This window comes from Perca flavescens, chromosome 9, assembly GCF_004354835.1.
Source record: "Perca flavescens isolate YP-PL-M2 chromosome 9, PFLA_1.0, whole genome shotgun sequence".
Lineage (NCBI taxonomy): Eukaryota > Metazoa > Chordata > Actinopteri > Perciformes > Percidae > Perca > Perca flavescens.
In genome coordinates this window covers 10,016,333-10,038,017 of record NC_041339.1, presented here as the reverse complement: position 1 = coordinate 10,038,017, position 21,685 = coordinate 10,016,333, and the positions used below count along the sequence as shown (strand labels likewise).

General features: G+C 40.2%; 1 protein-coding gene across 3 annotated transcripts in view; it reads left to right on the top strand.

Annotated features, from left to right (window-relative positions):
* Positions 1-21,303, top strand: part of LOC114561744 (pre-B-cell leukemia transcription factor 1) — a 64,482-nt gene extending 43,179 nt beyond the window's left edge. Inside the window, exons 4-10 of one of the 3 annotated variants that reach the window (XM_028587827.1) lie at positions 3,748-3,992; positions 8,733-8,923; positions 10,814-10,949; positions 12,351-12,399; positions 14,502-14,614; positions 15,556-15,645; positions 18,436-21,303. In XM_028587827.1, the coding sequence (XP_028443628.1) occupies positions 3,748-3,992; positions 8,733-8,923; positions 10,814-10,949; positions 12,351-12,399; positions 14,502-14,614; positions 15,556-15,645; positions 18,436-18,528 (917 nt within the window). In that variant the 3' untranslated portion in view covers positions 18,529-21,303. Of the gene's footprint in view, positions 1-3,747; positions 3,993-8,732; positions 8,924-10,813; positions 10,950-12,350; positions 12,511-14,501; positions 14,615-15,555; positions 15,646-18,435 lie in introns of all 3 variants that reach the window. The other 2 variants (XM_028587826.1, XM_028587828.1) reach the window with 2 other exon arrangements.
* The last annotated feature ends 382 nt before the right edge of the window (positions 21,304-21,685 follow it).

Sequence of the window (21,685 nt, the reverse complement as noted above, 5' to 3'; positions counted from 1 at the left end):
ACCCAAGGCTCGAAAAACATTAGGATGAATCAATTAGCCTGCCATTAGCCAATAAAGTGGCCCTTACTGAGTCGTGTAATTATGACCCACAGCAAAGCCAATTTTATGGAAGCCCATTATCCCTCTCTTTTCTTTATTAATTTTATTTGTTTGAGATTATCCCTCCATGGTTTTGATCATGCATTTAGGTTTAGGGTGGAATAAATAAATCATAATTTGCTTCCATCACTGCAGGTCTGCAGGTTTTCAACATAGGGAAACGACCCATCAATTGTTACCATTATGTCTGTCATCATTATAAGGATAAAAACTGATTAGTCGCTTAAATTAAAAATGAACACTGTTGCATCCTTTTTGTGAGATCCACATTAACCCCACTTTGATCACGTTCTCATCAGATTATATGATAAGAGGCGGCGGGAAGAGCTAATATTATAGGCAGCAGCTACTTAGCTTGTTCCCAGCTCAGAGGACACTGTGTAAGTGTGACAATGTCCTGTCAATGAGGGATGACAGTACACAGCCAACATGGCGTAATGCATTGTTCCTTCCTGGGTCCCTCCTGACAGATGCTTTCCCAGACAGCTGGATCAGCAGCAAAAATTAAGCTGGGATCTGGGCTGCGTATGAGGAGAGGATTTGATATGCGGCTGATTAGCAACGGTACACGTGTCACAAGCAAGGCCTGGGGATCATGTCGGAGTTTCTGTTAATTGTCAGTTTAAAACACATTTACCTACTTATTTTAAGCATAATGCTCAGCTGTTAAATGTAATCTATTGTTTTCCATGACCTTTCTTAGTCAATCTTTCTAAAAAATAACTTGGCCTACTAGTGTCTTTTCTCTTTGCCTTCCAAGAGATCTCCTAAGAAATGACCTTATTCTGCAACAGCCGATCGTATAAGACTGATGTTGGAGGTGCTTCCAGCCAAGTAAAATAAACACTTCATGAATGTTAAGTTGGAATTTGGCGGGATTCGAAAGTTGGTTTTTTTGGACACAGTTTTCCATTTACATTTGATAGTCTAGACTTTTTATGAGTTAGGGAGGAAATCTGGTCTTGGGTTTTTGGTGAAAACATCTGACAAGAGCTTCCTGACATTTTTTTTTTTATCTACCTATGTATTCAAGTTGCAGGGTCAGGTGAGTTGTCCAAAGCAATAGGCCAAATGTAACAGTGAAACATTTTAAAAGAAACATTCTGGGAATGTTCTAAATCTCGTCATTCATGTTCAATCTAACTTGGAATACTAAATGTAGCTTCTCATTGAACACCTTTGTCAAAATTGACATTATTCTTTCATCTTCTTTACTTCTATGAGTTGTTTTCCTACAAAAAATTACTTCCCGAAAGTGCAGCTCATTTTCCTCCATGGGGTATTGTGTTGTGCTCTCATTTTAACACCCACTTTAGTCTGGTATTTATGAGGTGGGAACTTTAGAGAAAAACTGCCTCTCCTGACCGGTGAGTGTTCAGGAGCCGGGGAGCTACGGGGGCCTAGGCTGATGTACATTAACTAAAGCGGACAGGCGGGTTTAGAGTTTCTGATGGAGCAGGTTTGAAAGGGTCATAACGTGGCTGCATTCGTGGCGGTGCGAAGCATCCAAGATTTTCCCCTTCTGGCCCATCCATACATTACAGTAGTGACAAAGGAGTCTGCGTAATGAGACAAGATGTTTGTACAGTCCTGCCATCCTGCCACCCTACTCCTCTTCCAACACTCCTCCCACACTTAATCTACCTCCCGCTGAGACTGTGGCCTGAATCCTTGACCTCTTCCACAGGCCAACAGTTGCCATATTTGCATTTCCAGTCCACTTAAAGATAGGGGGGACTGGGGGACCCCCCTCCTCTTCCTCTGCTAGTAAAGCAGGCCTCATTCTCATCTCAGTGACCCTTTGCCCAGGCCTACCAACCCGGTCAGCAGTCAGAGGTTAATGCACCAAGCACTCCAATTGTCTCTGAACTAATGAAGTGATCCCTGCCCGTCCCATCTCATTCAGTGACAAGACAAATGGTAACATTTTAAATGGCTATCGACACATGCAGGCGTAAAGTCACAGAGTCACAGCTCCTGTTGGCACGGTGGCCAAAGCCCTGTATTGTAATGCCGGCTACTGCCATGCACTTTCGATATCCACTCTGGGATCCATTTGGAACCATGCAGCACCACACTGCACACAAGAGAAGGTGTTTTATATTGAAATGAATGGTTCTCAGATGGTGGAGGAAGACTCAGAGCCTGGGTATGTTTTACAACTCAGAAAATGAAAGGTGGGACTTGAATCTTTTAAAGAATGGCAAGGGAGACCTCTAGTGGAAGGCAGAGGTACCCATCCAGATTATTGTTGATGAATGTCAAGATTACCATTGATTGTGCTGTGTTACACTATAAGGATGAGGAACGTTTTGTTTCATCAGATCACATCAGTTTACTTCATATTAATCTCACTGTATACTGCGTGTTTTAGGTGTCTATTTAGTCTCTTCCCACTTTGTGCAACCAATAAAATTATTTTATATACATAAAGTAACAAGTATACTGTACATTGTGTCCACTTTGCCACTAATAAAATTAAAGAAGGTTTTAGAGAACTTTTTACATTTACTTTTCAAATTGACTACAAAAGATGCACAAGAATCACATAGACTACATCCAAACAAAAATGACGACTCTGGCTGCTAGAGGAGTACCATAAAGAATAGATAATAAAAGTAATAACTTAATGATAATAGTAATAGTTCTAAAGGACATGTAAATAAGGACAAAGAAGAGACAAAAATGGATTATGGGAGTGATCCCAGCAGCACAGTGAGTCAGTTCCTGAACAAATAAAAAATGATCTGACTTGCCAACCCTAAATACTGTAACTCATTGCATCTAGGGCTGTAACTATAATTTTCATTATAAATTAGTCTCCCGATTGTATTCGTGATTAATCAATTAATCGATTGGTGTCTAAATCTTTCTAAAGCCCAAGGTGACATCTTCAGATTTTCAGGTCTGGTTTTGTCCAAAACCCAAAGATATTCAATTTACAATTATATAAACCAGAGTAAATCCGTACAACTGGAAATAGGTGTTTGGCATTTTTGCTTGAAAAATTACTTAAATGATTAATTGATTGTCAAAATAGTTGCAGATAATTTTTCTGTGAATCAAATAATGGATTGAATTAACTAATCGTTGCAGCTCTAATTAAATCAGCCATCCGTTAATATGGGAGGTAGATGACTGGATTTCCAATTTTAGAGAATCAACCATCTGGCTTATAAAGTGGAGGAGGCTGGAGCATCCTCATGGAGACCAGAAAGCTTTTTTATTCAGTTATTTAACACACACAGAGCTCCTTCGTTGTTAACATTCATTTCTAAAAATGTTGTCGAGCTTCATCTCTGAAGGAAGTTGTGGAAACAGATTTTTTTTTTCTATTCCTGTTTAATGTCAGGTATTGTAATTTAACAAAGGATAAACCAATCTACCAGTTTTAGTATCTACAGTGTTGCTTAAGTATTTACCCCCCTCCTTCATTGTCTGCACAATTAACACTAACACTCTTTGCTTGTGTGTCTTTCTTTGCTACAACATACTGCATCACTCACACTGAGCTGGTGGATATGTGGGTGCAGCTCAGCGGTGTCAGCCGTGCAGTCAGGCTCTCCAGCTGACAGCTTGTTACGGTGCATCACACCACTGTAGGTGTGACCTTTATGACTGACCTCTGACCTTTCCTTGTCATTGTAGTGCTCAGTATCCGCGGCGCCCAGGAGGAGGAGCCTCCGGATCCGCAGCTCATGCGCCTGGACAACATGCTGCTGGCAGAGGGCGTATCCGGTCCGGAAAAAGGCGGAGGTTCGGCGGCAGCAGCAGCTGCAGCAGCAGCCTCAGGAGGAGTGGGGGCGGACAACTCCGCAGAGCACTCTGACTACAGGGCCAAACTGACCCAGATCAGACAGATCTACCATACAGAGCTGGAGAAGTACGAACAGGTGAGAAAAGCAGACCCGACCGACTGGATCGATCAACACCAGACGTTTCATCAGATCCATACTTAAAAGTGCAAGAGAAAGCTGTAACACTGTTTACTGATGTTTGTCTCAGCCTATTTTATCTCACCATTTAAAGTGTTCATAGTATACTCATTTCCAGGTTCATAATTGTATTTACATGTTGCACCAGAAGGTTTACGTGGTTTCATTTTCAAAAAACACCATATTTTGTTGTACTGCACATTGCTCCCCTGTGTCTTGTTTTAGCTACCGAGTGAGGCATCTCACTTCTGTTCCATCTTTGTTCAGAGTCACACATGCGCAGTACCTAGGTGAGCACTGCTTGCTAGTCAGTTGCAGAGTATGAGGGCATGCCATGCTAGCAGCTAGGCGAGAATTACAACATGTGTTACAAAGTGACGAGTGTTCGTCAGGGAAGTAAAGGCTGGACTACAATAGAGCTGTTTGGAGCAGTTTGTGAACAGTGTTTTCTGTTGCAGATGGTAAGTCCCTTTGGGGAGGACTTTGGGCTTTGTCACTTTGTAAACCTATAAAGTGCACACAAAAAAGATACATAACACAATAAAGGAAAGGGAAAAAGCCAAAAAGCATAATATGAGCACTTTAAGACTTTTTGTTAGACCCTCCTTGCCAAGTAAATGTCTTTTTTCTCTCCAAGCTCAAGCCAACTAAAGTGTTCATTATACTCGCCGTTCCCGACCTGTCACGCAACAGTGTGACGTCATGGGAGCGCCGTAACTATTTATACTTGCGCGTGGTGGTCGCAACACTAGTTGCAGTCTTCTCCTGAACAGAGGTGTCGCAACTGAGCTACCGACTTTGCCATTTCTACGGACTAGAAGAAGAAGAAAAAGGTAAACAATTGCAGAACTGGCAGCAGCATTGACATTAATGTCAACAGTGGCTAAAATGATATTGGAGTCAATGGATGAGGAAGAACAGCTGCTTTTGAGCCTGCTTGCAAAGAAACAAAGAAAAAGAAGGTTCGTCCTTTGAATGACGCCAGACATAAATATGGTGAGTTCAATATCCTCGTGAAACAAATGAGGATGATAGACGAAGAGAAGCACTTTGAATACTTCAAAATGTCTGCACGATTCGATGACCTACTTCATCGGATCAAGCCTTTCATTCACCATAAAAGAACACATCCTAACCCAGTAAGTTTACAAGAGAGACTTGCAGTCACTCAGAGTCCTGGCATCCGGTACCAGTCAGAATGCAGTTGCTATTGGCGCACTTGCTCAGAAAGCTTACCCTCAAACTTGTCCATGCTTCCTGTTTCCGCTTTGTCGTGCGCCTCTGGAAATAATAGAGTGGTGCGCGACCTCTGGTGCATTTTAAATCCTGGTGGCGCCAGCGAGCTCTACGTCATTTTGACGTCACATTGTCGTGCGACAGGTCGGGAACGGCGACTGTAAAGAGACCTTAACCCTTGTGACGTTGCAACATAAAATGCGCATCACAATTTCCCAGAACCCAAGGTGACATCCTAAAACTGCTAGTTGTGTCTGTCCGTCCAAAACCCAGAAATATTCAGTGTGCAATTGACAAAGAAAATGAAGAAAAGCAGCAAATCCTCAAAAACAACAAATGTTTTGACATTTTTGCTTTAATTGTTGGTGACTCATTTTCTGTCCACTGACTAATTTAGCACTACTATTGTTACGTTCTTATTGTTGGCAAAGCTTCTCCAGAGCCTCAAAAGATGAACTACAACACAGGCTAATACCCCTTTCGCTCCAGTGGCTCATCAGGGTTATACCCAGGTCGACTGTGTGTTTGAATGGTTGACCCTCCTCGATCTACTCGGCTTTGCGACCCAGGTCGCGAGGTGGGTTGGATCAGGGTAGACTATAGGGTCGACATCCATGTGAATTGCACACGACCTGGGTCACTACCAGCCGGGACGGGACAAATTATGTGATTGGTTGAAAAGGACAGTGGGGCAGTCATCGCAGGTCGCCACCTGTGGTTCGCCGCACACTTTGAAAAAACAACAACAACACTCTGAGAGTCCTGGCATCCGGTTCCCCTTGGGAACAGGAAGCATGGACGAGCCCAATGCTTACTGTTCCCGCTTTGTGGTGCGCCGCTGAAAAAAATAAGAGTGGTGCACGACCCCTGGTCGCGCACTCAAAATCCTGGCGTGCCAGCGAGATCTACATCATTTTGACGTCACATTGGCACACGACAGGTCGGCTGTGGGGGCTGTAAAAAGGCCTTTAGTCCCGCGCACGAGACACCCGTCTGCAGACTGCAGTTCAGCGCTGCTGCTGGGTAGCCTGAATCTCTCTCTTTTTTCTCTTTGTCTTTTTTTAAAATGAGTCGTGAAGCCAACAGCAAAGCCCAACTTTACTTTTAATGAAATCAAACAAAGAGAAATGTCCTCCCCTCGTCTTAAATCGATACTAGAGTAACCTACTTCTTTGTCCAGCTGCTCCAATAAATATGCAGAGAAGGAGAAATCAGTGCACAAAATCATCTGAAAAGTGTTTTGATGATTATTTATTTGTGCTTTAGAACTTACTCACTGCAAAACAACCACAAAACTAGCTTTATTTCTCTCTTCCTACTGTATGACAAATTCAAGTAGCTATATATATATAAACATATTTGTTCTTGCGGTATAGAGCTCAACAGTGACAGCCCACTTTTTAACAGCTCTGGTTCTGGAAGTGTTTTTCCACATTCAATTGTTTCATGGACGTTTCAAAAATTGATTATATAGAGAGTTTTAAGTCTGGAACCAAGCCAACCAGCTACAAGATGAATAGTGATCATAAAACATTTGATTCTGCGCAAAAAAACATTTTTAAATAGGCAAAGGTACAAGACCGTGTACAGAAACTATCATAGACTTTAATGGCAGAAGCTTGCTCTAGCCGTTCGCAGTTTCGCGGGTACGGTAAACGTTTCTATGGTAACAGCGAGTTGGACCAATCAGACATGTTGCTGTTACGCTTAGGATTGTGGGTAGTGTAGTTTTTCTCCATAAGATTGCAGATAAAACATGTTTTTCTTAAAAGAAGGTTGATTTCATACAGACTTCTAGCTTTACAGGAGCAGAAACTTACGTTAGCTCATGGTCAGTCTACCTCTCATGGTTTAGACATTATGGCTGATAATCTAAATCCTTATGGAGAAAATCAATGAGATTAGGTTGTGACCTAGGTGATTAGTGAATTGTCATGAATACCCATGTTGACTGGCTTGGTTTGAATTTCCAAAAGAAGGGTCGAACACTGATCAGACAACTCTGGCCCAACCCTGGTCAGTGGTGTGAAAGAGGTATAAGAGGTACTAGCCTTTAACTGAGTACAATACAAACAATACAACATTAGACATAGAACATAAGAAACTTGTAAAACAACAGTGCGTCACTGATAGATAAACCATGGGGTGCTCTTCACCAATTGCATCAGTTGCAAGAATAGGGCACAATGTACTGTATGTCCATGGAGAGATTAACGTATATACTAAAAAACAAATTGGGGGTGTATGACAAAATTTGGAAACCATTTGACCAATTTATATTTTTAAAAAGGAGACATAGGGGAGCCTCTACAGAGGGAAAATGTGGGACAGGAGATCTAAAATAAAATAAGTGGTGAACCTCAGAAGGTTCCCTAGTTCCAGCTACTAATTTGTGAGGATTTGCAGCTATTCTTTGTCTTATTTGATAGTAAAGTGAGTATTTTAAAGTGTCTACTAATAGGACAAAACAAGACATTTGATGATGTCCCTTTGGCACTTTGGGATGGTCATTTTTCACAACTTTCACTGACATTTTGGCAAATGTTTACCAATACTTTTTTTGATCTGTACACCCTCTGGTAAACAACCAAAAGATGCAGTCATAACACATAAAATACAAAGTCAGTTAATGGCTGTGTAAACATACATTTTACAGACTGTTTATATAATTTCTGAGCTGGTCCATCTTCCCACTTTTAATTTGCTCTTTTTAATACAGGATTTTACTCTTTACTCATATATCGGGTGGCAACCATTGTAGTGTAGTGTCAAATGGTTCCTCAGTAAATATCACTCTCAGTAAGAATTCCCTTTAGATTGTGTTTACAGCCCAGAATAGTCCAACATATGTAGTATGTTGTGGGTCTCTGTGTGTATCCCAAGTAAAGTCTTGAACAGCTGTTCTGGAGGGGGGATGATTTCCTCTCATTGCCTTGATAACCGATGCATTCATTACAATAGCATACCTTTCAAATGAATGTGAGACACAGCTAAATCCAGAGAGAGATCGACAGTAGAAGAAGAAATAAAGAAGAGGAGACAGTAAGAGACGCACAGTCAGAGTGTAATATCGTGGCAGATTCACACATCACTCGGGGATGAATGAAACATTGTGCCATGTTCGTCTCTCAGGGTGGCTATGCTGTGAAAGTGTGTGTCTGAGAGGGGAGCAGCTGTCATTGGTTCCTCTTAACACACTGCCATCACCACTTATGTTAAATATGAAATATATCAGTGCCTATATTCCTCCTTGGCTCTGTGAAAAGCTTGCCCCAGAACTAAATTAAGCAAAGAGGTGGATTTTTTTTATTTCATCTGTGACTTTTAAATACTGTATGGCATTGTGTGTGTGCAAGTGTGTGTTTCTGCAGTGGTACATTTAATATAGCCACACTGATAAATTAAAGTCTTATTCAGAGTTTTTTTGTGTGTGTGTGTGTGTGTGTGTGTGTGTCCTCACAGGCATGTAACGAGTTCACCACCCACGTGATGAACCTGTTGCGTGAGCAGTCACGCACGCGGCCAATTTCGCCCAAAGAGATCGAGCGTATGGTGAACATCATCCACCGCAAGTTCAGCTCCATCCAGATGCAGCTTAAGCAGAGCACCTGCGAGGCTGTCATGATCCTGCGCTCCCGCTTCCTCGATGCCAGGTGTGTATCTTTGTATACAATATGTGTGTGCGCACATTTCCATATACACCACGCTCCATGCTGCAAATAACCTCCCAACTTAACAACAATGCAAATCATTGTGTGCTTCTTGCTCAGCCTGATATCCATATGAATAGCTGATGTAGGAGGCCTATCATGCAATAAACATGCTGTAAGACATGCTATTTTGATGCTTACAACACACACTGGACTGGTTTGCATCTATGGATGCCATTTGGACCAGCATACCCAGCAACACCGGCCAATAAGAGTTTCCTGCGTGCTCCATGACGCTAACTATTTCCCTTTTTTAATGTAATCGCTTGTTCCCTTGGATGCGTGCTTTGGATTTGCATACATTTTTCCAAGGATAAATGTCACTCAAAGTATGAGTTGGAGGCATAACATTTAAATGAGGCATGTGCTCCCTTACAAAGCTCCCTATCTATTCTCTTGCAAATGATTGTGGTGGTACAGAGGGGAAGGGGAAGGAAGAGGAAAGCTTTCACTGGTTGAGAGGCGCTGCCATGCTTGGCGCCACTGATTAATCTACTGGCTGCTGGAGCTCACGCTGTGCACATTTACATATTCTCAAGCAGGCTTCGGAGTACAGGACAGAGATTTTAGCACAAATCTCCTCACCGGTGGATACATGCATAGAGATTTTACAGGGTTCCCCTGCAGCTTATGTAAAGCCCTCTTTAGATGTGGCACATAGAGACATGACCGGTTAAGTGCAGGAGATAGAGGGTCAGTGAACTGATGGGCATCAGCCTGTGCTTTTGTGTGTGGGGGTGAGATTTTACAGGGTTTTATTTTCATATAGAAGCTTTGAATTATTTTTTTTTGTATTTCATGTTTGATGAACAATAAAAGAACTTAAAATGCCTAAAACATATCTCTCAATCTAAAATTAGCTAAATTGTTAGGTATTATTAAATTTGGAACTATCTGATGAAAGAATAAGAAAAAAAGGATACCAATCTGACCAGACATTTGATGCCAACCTGATGAACTTCACTTTTTAGTACTTGGTGATCCGGATGCATTTCGTTCAGTATACCCAGCACCACCAAAAGCTTGTTGTTTTCATCATTTATTAAATGTTTACTCAGTACATTCTTTGCAATGATATTTGATTATCTAATTGGCACGTATTGCTATTAAAGTATTTTTTTCAAATTTGACTTAAAGACTATTAATTGTTTTTGAACAACTAATAGATTTTGAGTAGATTATACTGGCTCTCTATGGAGTATTATTGCCACTGCCAATTCTTTTTTCAGTTGCTCATAAACAGAGCTGTAGGAAAGCAGTTCTGGGCCAAATTGTTCTTCTGGGTCCTGACAAAGTGTGTCAGAGCAAAACTGCAACTAAATTGAAAGTTTCTAAAGGTTTTCAAAAAGTAATATTTATCCAACGCAAGACCTGGGAGACCTAAAGAGACCACATTATTAGAAGACCAGTATACTATCAAACTAGTCACAAATTGCCTAGTCTCGCATTGCCAGACCTATCTCTTTCTTGGCGTGTTAAGTTAGTTTGCAAGCTCGTAGGTTGTCCTTGTTGTCTCCCGTAGGGGAGAGGCAAGCCAGGACAAGCTTTGCTTGTCAGTCAGGCTTATCCTGGCAATGTACTTCCGTTGATCCAGACTCCTATCAAGCTAACATCTTGAACGCTAGGTTCAAGTTAGTAGATGATACTCTATTCTGCAAAGGCATTTTTATCATTTCTGGTTAAGTTTAGAGACTTTAGTGACTCCTAGCAGTAGTATCAAAAAAGACAGCAATGGTGTTTGAAAGCAGTGCACACCATGATTGATTATATGCTGTTGTGATTAACATAAACTGGTTTATATTTCTGTTTTAACTTCCAATGTTCTTTCTGCAGACGGAAAAGACGAAACTTCAACAAGCAGGCAACAGAGATCCTGAATGAGTATTTTTACTCACACCTCAGTAACCCCTACCCCAGCGAGGAGGCTAAAGAAGAGCTGGCAAAGAAGTGTGCCATCACAGTTGCCCAGGTACACCACCGATCAGAGCATTCTAAACCACACCACCTGTAGGAAAACTACATAGAAGTACATAGAAGAGTGAGACAAACACGATTTACAATATGAAGCAGCTGTGAGCATCTTGCCAAGTAACCTAATAATACGTTTTCTGACTGTCATGAGTACAGACAGCTCCTCTAATCTTTTAGCAGTACCTTTCATTGAGACAACAAAGGACTTAAAGTATAAATATGCCATGTCATAAGTTTGTTGTCTTGTAATTCAAACCAGACAAAGCTATTTTTGACTAATGACTCTTTGTTGCTATTGAAGTATCGCAAGCTAAAGACAACACTGCTGTCATAGTTATTATATAATCATATATTTTTCTTATAATAGACAAAATATACAAAATCCAGAGTGGGTAAAAGTACTTCTGTTATCTGTGACACAATGAATATAGTTTTAATAACTTATTTTAATAATTGATATTAAAATGTTATTTTCCTTTCTTTGATATGATTATAAAATTAATGTGTTTTGCTACTCATCAAACCAAGTCAAAACATTTGACAAAACTATTAATTCATTCATTTAAGACCTTTATCCTCTGAAAATTAGCACTGCAGTCATTTGAGGCATGTGAAGTACAATGATGATTTACTATAAATCTTACAGTAACTGGCCAAACATCTAAAGACACTTGTAATGTTTGTGCCAATGCTGCTGACAAGCAAAAAGAGTAAAATATTTAGGCACCTTGTTTTTTCATCTTTGCATTCTAGCACTCAAGTTGTTTCAACCTGTGAGAATTGATAATAAGGAAAGCAACGCCAAGGTAAACAGCAGTTTGTGTTTTGGATCCATCATTTGGGAATGGATTGTTTTCTCAATTGGTTTCATTAATTTCTAGCAAATGATTTGAAGATGCATCCAGGCCTGATTGTGGAAGCTGCTCAGCGGCTGAATGATTTGTAGAGTTTCCGTTTCTTGGCCATAATAAAGGAGAATGTTTACCTACTCTGTGTATTGGAAACTTTGCAGGATTGATTTGGTTTTCACTTTAATGTTGTTTATCATTAGCACTGGGATTACCCCCCTCGCTTCATCTGGGAGTCCATTAGCAGTAATGGGTGTTTAGTGGATGTTGACTGATTGGTGCTTGCGTGAGTTCTGATGATAGCTGCAGTCATGGTGACATAATGAGACTGTTATTGGCAATCATTCCATTCTGGCACTAATGTGGATTCACAGCACCAGTCTATGTAGTCCCTACCTTTGACAAAGGCTCTCTGCAGTGTAACACATGCCATTAAGGCAATGCAAGCTAAAGACTACCCAAATATCTCTGAATGCTTGCCCTCAAATGTGGAGAGGCTCTAGATGTTAAGATGTCATGAGCATTAAACTACATTCTCTTGTTTGTCTCAGGTTTCCAACTGGTTTGGGAATAAAAGAATCAGATACAAGAAAAACATTGGTAAGTTCCAAGAAGAAGCCAACATGTACGCTGCGAGAACTGCCGTGAATGCGGCTAATGCATCCTCACATGGAAGCCAAGCAAATTCACCCTCAACTCCAAACTCTGCAGGTGAGACAGGAAGTCCCTGGCTCTGCTCAGCTAGTAGACATGTACCTCCTCTCTGTGCATTACTACAACTAAACAACTATTGCAGTATATTAGACTGAGGCTATTTAAATGCTGGTGCTGGTGATTTGTAAGAAATGAAAGAATTAGGACTAACAAAAAGGCAGTTCTTGTACAAGGGACGTGCCTATCACATGGTAATGCACCATTATTATATTGAACAGGTTAAATGTTTCACCTTAACAAGAGCAACTACCCCTCTAGAGCAAAGCTGTGTCAGAGATAAGCCAACCTGAGCCCCATGCCTCTACTTATGCTTACTGTCCTTTTGTCTTCATCTCAATTAATCATATGCTTCATGCTATTTATTTGTATTTATTATGTTCTGCTGTACTGACATACACAGGATTAGTCTGGTGATATTCTATACTTCTTTCTTATTGTCAACAAATCACATAAAAAGACAAAACCAACAATTAAACTAAATAATGAACCTGACCAAGTAGTTTTGTTTAAATTCACAACTAGGGGTGAGCGATATATAAAATATACTTGATGTGTCGCAGCTTGTTCTACGTAGGATGAAATAAATTATGAGCCATGTTTCCATGAAAATCATGATGCTGCAGTCCATAATCCATTTATGAGTGGTGATCTGAAATCCATTTCGTTCTTCAGAGACCGTACATTGACAAGTAACATGCTGGGTATAAAGAGTTAGCTTTAGCCTAGCCCTTAGCCCGACTCTCTTTCCCCATCTTTGTTCACTAAAAATATTGCAATATTATTTATAGGCCAAATTGCCCAGCTCTATTCACAACGTTAACCATGTTGTTAAAAGAAAAAATATGTTTCCCTTAAAACGTAATTAAGAATGCAGTTTAGTTGTATTTCTTTGGGAACTTAATTTTTTAGGAGACAGGGTGCATTACCATGAGCATGGCCACGGTATTCTTTATTGAGTCAATCTTGCATGAATCACTTGTAAGTACTAATTATCCGTAAGAGTCCCCCAAATATGCACAATTTTCTTTTGTTTGGGTGCAAAAAACTACAGCGCCCCACTGTTTTAGGAAATTACTACATCTTTTAAAAACTGAAACATATTTATGAAAAACATTTATGACTTACGATTTTCATCTTCAATAGAAACAAATGGAATTGGTGCTGTGTACCACTGATAGGGCAGCAAAGTTGGAATGTACTTAATTTAATTATTAAATTAATTTTGGTCTTTTTATGAGACTTGTTGACAATAAAAAAAAAAGAATATTGCTAGCCTTATCTTTTAAAACTACAGTTAATTTTGAGAAACTCGCCATGTTACCAGGAGTCAGAACAGGAAACATGTTTAGCCTAGCATAGAAGTATGGGAAGCTGATGCAAACAACAAAATTAGGTCTTTAAAAAGTAAACAAATATACTCTTAAACCACTCCAAATCTGTTGTATCCTGTTTAACCAAGTAGTCACCAAATAAATTCAAAAGTCCCACAAGTTTGTTGGAAAGTGCATTTTGGCACATTGGACAGAGCTAGGCTAGCAACCTCAAGTATTTACACTAAGCTAAGCTAAACGCATCCTGAGCCTACTTCTGTACTCTGATATAAAATTATATTGATAATTTGACCTTGGGTAGACAGTAAGAAGTTCATGTGCACTGCTTTTTCAATTCTTTGTACTAATTGTAACTTTTCCATGAATAACCTCTTATGAACACTAATATAAACATGACTTGCTTATTTCTATGTTTGGAGGTAAAGGCTTATACTAACTTGGACGAACACTTCTGGGTTACAGCTGTATCTCTTATGTCCTCATGTGTCCATTAGTTTCCTCTATGGCTCCATTCCTTGCATTTAACAGAGCCTGACTGGCTGCTAGCTAACCTCTGCATGCTGCTCATCCAGGCTGCTGCCTAGACTGGCTAACTTGCTAACTTCCCTGCTTGCACTCTGTCTCTCTGTGATGCGACTGCTCCCTCTCTCCTTTCAGGTTCTGCTGGCTCTTTTAACATGTCAAACTCCGGGGACTTGTTCATGAGTGTGCAGTCTCTCAATGGGGACTCGTACCAGGGGGCTCAGGTGGGAGCCAACGTGCAGTCACAGGTAGGGCCACAAGCTGCGCAGCAGTCAGGGGTAGACCCACCTCACTTCCTAAAAGACATTTTGACTTGTCAGGCACAGGTGTAACTATTATCATTAATAAGACTAATGTCATGTCCAAGTATTGTCATGACTTAACTCAAAATAGCTGGTTATAAAGGTGCTATACATGTTTCTTTAGCATTTGGTTTTACTTGTTAACAAACTGCTACAGATGTAACACATTGATCAAATGTAGCCTATTTACTGAAAATGGTGTGACTGCAAGGCTAGCAATGGTGATAACCATCTTGGAACAGTGCGTGAGCAATCCCAAGTCGGAATAATGGCAGGTTTTCTTGTTTTTCCCATTCCAACATTGCGTGAATGCAGAATTTTACTTAATATTTCATTTTGCTGTCTGAAAATATTTTGCAAACCTAAATATTGTATGCTTTGCATGCATGAAAGCACTCTTGTTTGTGTATTGCTCCCACATGAAACAGATAGATTCAACTTTATTTCCATATATGTTTTACCCTGGTCATTCATACCCTATTGCATCTCCAAAGGGGAACTAACTCAACAGTTTACTTGGACCTAAATGGAACAAAGCCATAATTAATGTTATTATACCTATATATCATACCTGATTTTCATGCTATGGCAAATTAAAATTTCTGTTGTGAAAAAGGACTAGGCTTGTACTGGCTCCAATATAGAGCTTCTTCACAGTCTCAAGACAGAATATTGTGAATAGGTTTTATTTAAACAAACAAAAAGCAAACGTTTTTTAACCTAAATTTCCTTTCTGTTTGATTGGACCTTATTGTCTCCAAGGATATACTTGCAGCAGTGTACTCCTGTTGTCTCTTTCATCATCTTGTCATCCCTCTCTCTTTTCTATTGTGCTTATCTTGAGTTGACTCTGACCTTGCTTTGTTTGTTGTTTCGGAATGTTTCAGGTGGATACCCTTCGCCATGTTATCAGTCAGACAGGAGGATACAGTGAAGGACTCACAGCCAACCAGATGTACAGTCCGCAGGGCATCAATGTAAGGATTTTTTTTCTTTTTTTTTCTCTCCCTACCAATTATTTCAAAGCCATAGGGCTCAGAATGCCACTTAGTAGGACTTGTCTCTGTTCCATGGTCACCTAGTTGATTGCTTCTCTATCGCTCACGCCACGGGCAGCACACTGCCCAGCATACGCAGGTGTGTGGTCAGCCACACACATGCAGAGCCGCCGTCTGAGCCTGTCATGTTGGATCAGGTCTGGTGTAGCACCTGCAGCCACGTACAGTCAGCCGTAAGCAAACTGCACAAACAGGTGACACCTCCTGCACTGAACTTCAAATCCCTTAGACCACCTGACCCGTGATAAGCAGCCCCGGGGCCAGAAGCTCCCATAAAATCTTCCCAAGACAACGGCGCTGTCTTGCTAAAAATAAAACCTTACGCCACTGGAAACAACTCCTCATGTGCCATAGGGGTGTGTTTCCCTCATGTTTGTCTTATTTTGCAGCAGAGTTCGGGGTAGAAGTGGGGGTTGTGAAGGGGGGGTTGGGGGTTTGCTTGCTGGCGGCTGCAAAGAGTAGGGAAATTCACAGCGACAAGCTGTGTTGTAAAGGGGAAAATCGATAAGACAGACACAAGGAGAGCAGAGTGTGGACTTGGGACAGCAATCCAAGCGCATTGCTCAGATCATGTTCCTGCCACACTAATGGCCCTGACAGCGAGCCGCGCTGAGAGGACGAGGACGGTCACAGCCGCGGCTGGGTTCCTCCACTGTCGTCGTCGTGCCTCAGTGGCCATATGATAATCAGATGAAATGTCTCCCGTATAAAAATATGTATGTTTATTCAAATAGGCTTCCTGGCTGCTTCGAGTGCATCCCACAGCCAGCTGTGCTAACCCTGCGAGTCTGCGAATGTATTCAGGCCCTGTTCTTTCTCTGTCCTTTGACCTCACAGATATGGTTCTCCTTGGATGCCTGCTTGCTCTACCACATCTTACACTGCCACAATATGCTGTGTTATTCACTTTTATACCCTGTAAAGAAGCCCTGCAATGCATAATGTAAGAGCGGGCTCTGTCTGCCAGGCTGTTTGCCTGTGATTTATGTAGCTAAGGCAGGTTAACGAATTTTGGCTCTTCACTTGCCTGTTTACTAAAATATGTGCTCCTCGGTTTTGTTTGATAAAAATAATTTTTCTAATTCTGTCAAAGTTGTTAATGTTGTACGGTGAATGCTATATGTCATCAGTGTTCTCAAGCTTTTCTGGCCTGTTTTAGGTCCCAAAATTTAGAGCACAGAAGAGCTCCAAACAGATTATACTATAGAAATTATACATTTTAACGGGTTTATTTCTTACTTCTTCTTACTTTGTTTTTACAACATAAAATATATATCTAAAAAAACGCCAATACATCGCGTTAGAAGTCTCCTACAACCCCCATGTTGGGTCTCAACACTTTTCACACAATTCTGTTGTTTATTAGATACATATACCCTCCAGGAAAACAGTTTTTCAGCCATCTAAATATTTTGAAGATGAATGAAGAGTGGAACAAATGATGAGAGAGTTAAATGAAATATCTTATCTGAAATAAAAAAAGATTGGATAATGACTGAATGCTGTGGATGATTACAACTGTAATTAACCTATCATTTTGATACAGGCAGAGAGCCACCCAAGTCACATTCTACAATCTGACCCCTCTACTTTTGATTACATACTACTGTCTGCCGTCTGAAATAACAGGCTTTGAAACACTAGTGGCGCCAGGATATTGATTGTAGGTGGGCCTCCAGAAAACTGGATGGGCCAGTTAAAATAAGCCAAAAAAAAACCAGGTTCCCACTGCATACAGACAGCCAGACACTAACGTTAACGTTAGCCTAACTGTTACCCTACTTGCCTTGCTGGTGTGAGGGGGGGTGGCTACGGGACTTGATGGGGAGAGGGCGGCTGAGCAGGAGGGTAACTACTTAAAATGTCCTCCTCCTGCTCCTCGGAGCGTTTCTTGCTGAATTTAAATGAAAACGAGCTGCTTTGCGTTTCATATTAGCTAATAGCTACCGTCTGTGTCTTTTTTTTTTTTTTTTTTTTTTTTGAGCTTGCTTGAAAAGCTTGCGCGCAACGTCATTCATTTCATTGGATCACTTGCTGGTGATGATGCAGCCTGTGGGCGGGGCTTAAGAGGCCACAGGTGGGGTAAAAGCCGCTGATTGGCGAAATGAAAGGCTGTTGAGGACCATTTCCAGTTTTTCTGATGGCTTTAAACTTACTATTAATATCCGAAATGCTCTTTCACAGGCCTGTCTCTGGTAGTAGATAGGCCCTCCATAGCTCTTATTGTATGTTACTTCCTGCTGTAATACATAATTAGTGCGTATGATGTTGATTATACTTGTTTTCTGACAGAAGAAAAACTGTACAGGAGTTTTTCTGCAAATACATTTCTGTGTATTTTCTTCATTATATAGATTTGAGTGTGCAGTGTATGATGGGAGAGAGACTGTAATTCACTCTATTTCTGCTTCGGTGAAAACATGATTTTCTATTTGTTTATGTCAGTCTTATTCAGAAATATTAGCTGTAATTTAAGCTAGGTTAGTTTTTTTCTTCAATCCAGGAGACAATTTGGCTTAAGGCTATGTGCGACTGTGTGGTGAATAGCTGAAAGTATCCCAGAATTCCATGCTGTGCTCATACACTACCTTGCCCTCAGGACTTTAATTCGTTGTACCTCACTGTGTTTGAGCTAGCTGCATTGAGTAATGAATATGAAAGTAACAGACACCCCCTCCCCCCTACTGTTTCTTTCCTTTTTTCTCTCAGGCAAACGGTGGCTGGCAGGATGCTCCGACCCCCTCATCAGTGACTTCACCCACAGAAGGACCCGGAAGCGTTCACTCTGACACCTCCAACTGATCCTCGACCCCCCGTCACTCCGCCATCCTCTGCTTCCAACTTCTTCCACTACTACACCCCCAACCACATCTCCCAAAACCTAAGGTCAAACCACATCGGGACTACACGTGCAGGAAACAGTTGGGATAGGGGATGACATTTACGGACAAATATTTAACTTTTCCTATCTGGACTACTGCAGCACTGTTAGCAGCCTGCATAGGGGACTCATATTCACACTTCCACAGTTTGTACAGTTTCCACTTGATGTCCATGTTGCCTCTTTGTATTTCTCTTACATTATATATTCACACAGTAGGCACACAGTTAGCAGCATAATGCCCCACGTCTTGTAAATTGAAATGCTTCCACACTACCTCTATTCGAAATAACAACAGAGAAAACATAATTTCAAATGCTTCGTTTTTACAAATTTTTATAATTATTGGAATTTTATTGTACATCACATCATGCCCTGTCATAACACCTCTGTGCTCACACATTATGTTTATCTATTGTGCCAAAGTTCAACCCTGGAGGTGAATTTTGATTCAGACACAGAACAATTGACCTGAAACACTAAATCAATGACGACATTAGCAGCAATTACGGCACGTCAATATGTATTAAAGCACAATAACACCTAATGATTGAACTCAAAAGGTAACATTTGTAAATGTCGAAGCAAAAACAATTTTTTGGATTTAACTATAGGAGTCATATAAGAAAGAGAGTGTACATGATCAGACATAGTCAGTGTGTATCAGTGAGATAAATATAGCCAAATACTGCTGATAACCAAATCCAAAACAAAAATTGTAATTCAGATTTTAAGGTACCATGTTGTTGGGATTGGACACATTGCATGTATTTTCTCTGAATTCCTGTTTCTTTCGTGAAATTATATTTGTGTGATAATCCTGAAAGCATGATGTAACATTTTGTGCACAGATTACAGAAAATTATATTAGATGCTCAAATTAAATAATTCGTTACATGATAGAATTTCTTTACTTTTTCTTTTTTTTCTTTTAAAAATGCAGGCAAAACAATAATTTTCTGTGCTCAAAATGTCCCATTGAATGCTTGGGATTGTGGCATAAATATAATTCTATATACAGTCCGTGCTGAAAGAAACTTGAGGTTACTTATCCCTTAACCCCTGTTCTCTGATAACATTAGGCAGAATCTTTGAAAGAGAACTAGTGTTTGTATTCTCAGTATTCAAGAGTCCCATCACTTTTTGTTTTGTTTTAAAATGAATAAAAACACCACATCGATCAACACAAACCAATTCAAAATGGGAAATTAAATATGTGACCTTTGTCATATGTACAGTATAGTATGTGGTCCAACATGTATACATGATTACAATAGTCCTCATGAGATATCAGCATTTACATATTTTGATACCAAAAAAAGGCAGAATTTGTATCCTCTACATTGGGATCAGCTTTATTGATGTTTTCTTTTTCCTCTTCTTGTAGGATTTTATTATCTACGGTATTAGTGAGCATCCAATAATGCTCTAGTACTCTGTATTCAAAGCCAAAAAATGCAGTTGGAATACAGTAGTGTTTATATAAATTTAAATTTAAACGGAAATTAATACCCTGATGGCACACAAATCCAGATAATATCTGGATATATTTTTGTCTCCATTTTGTGAATAACTCTTTTTTTTGTTTTCACTGGATATTATTTTGCCTTGCTACAGGGCTGTTTCTTTTGTATGCTATGCTACTTATATGTGAATTAGCCCAAGAATGCTCTATATACAGTATGTAGATATGCACCTTTACTCTTTTTTTGCATCTTTGAAATTTACACAGTAGCCATTTTAACACAGCCTGATGGAGTTCCTGTTGGATTTAAGGTGAAGTCCTTATTATATTTTGTGCTCAGACCACCAAAACAAGCCTGTTTCCAAGATGGCTACTGTCTGAATGAAGGTGACGTGAAAGGTTGTGAACATTGCCTTCTGGCATTGTTTTTAGCTTAACTGAACACTTACGGAAAACAAAATTCAGTCCTGAAATACCAATCAGCCACAATACAGCCTGAAAACCACAGGATTTTTCAACAGTTGTCAGTGTGTTTGTATTTATTACACATGTATGAAATCATGGTTGTTTCAGAGCTACTGTCTTGAGGTCAACCACAGCATGATTACACCAAACAAACTAATTTGGATCATTGAGAGTGGCTCCTCCTCGACTTACCTGTTCAGTATTACAGTCTAGGGGCCGAGAACCGTTGTGATACATAGAACCTCGACTTCAGTCGTGTCTTCTGAAGTCATTGGAGTGAATTGACAGCACCAGCCATGCAAGGCAAACACAAGGATTGTTTTTGCACCCCTTGAAAAAACAGCTTAACTGTACTTTTCACATTGCCTGTCAAATATTATCAAAGCTTCATGTAATGATGCTTTTTAGTTTTTGAATATAAAAAGAGACATGAAAAGAAAAATGGACGATTTGTAAAACATAAAATGTTTTATTTGTTGCATGTCTTTTTTTCTCAATAAAATAACGTACTGCAGTGTTTTGAATGTTAACTTCTTTTTTATAAGGATTTCAGAGTGAAATCGTAGAGCCTTTTTCTTGACCGGTTTTACCTTTTAAGATCTCTGCGTATGTAAAAAGGTATCGAATGAAAAACTATTGTCTTTTTAATTCCAATTCAAAACCCGTTTTCTGTGGAGAAAAATAGCTGAAAGGTGTAGGTTTTATGGTCTCTTAATTTGTACTGGCAATGCGGATCTCAAATAAATAGTTTCTTTTGTTGCATAAATTGCAGTTTTGTCATTTTTCATGTCATGTTACATGTGCTTTTGTCAAGTTTTCCACAAATGCACCGCTGAATTTCATCTCAAACTTGCATATGGTTTCTCCTCCAGGCTTTTGTAACAGGGTCAGGGTCAGGAGTCACTGTAGGATACAAGTTTACACGTTGTAGACTTGTCAGTCCAACACCTCTGGATAACATTGCACGTCTCACTTCCAACTATGCTACTGCATGCAGGCATTTTATCACCATTAACATAGCGCCAGAGCTCAACGGAGCTGCCAAAGGTGTGAAGGGGACATTTTCACAGTTTTCGAAGTGAGTGAAAGCTGTGCGCTCCAGACAGACAGACCACCCACCCCCCTCCTCACATCCAGCTCCCTCCGAG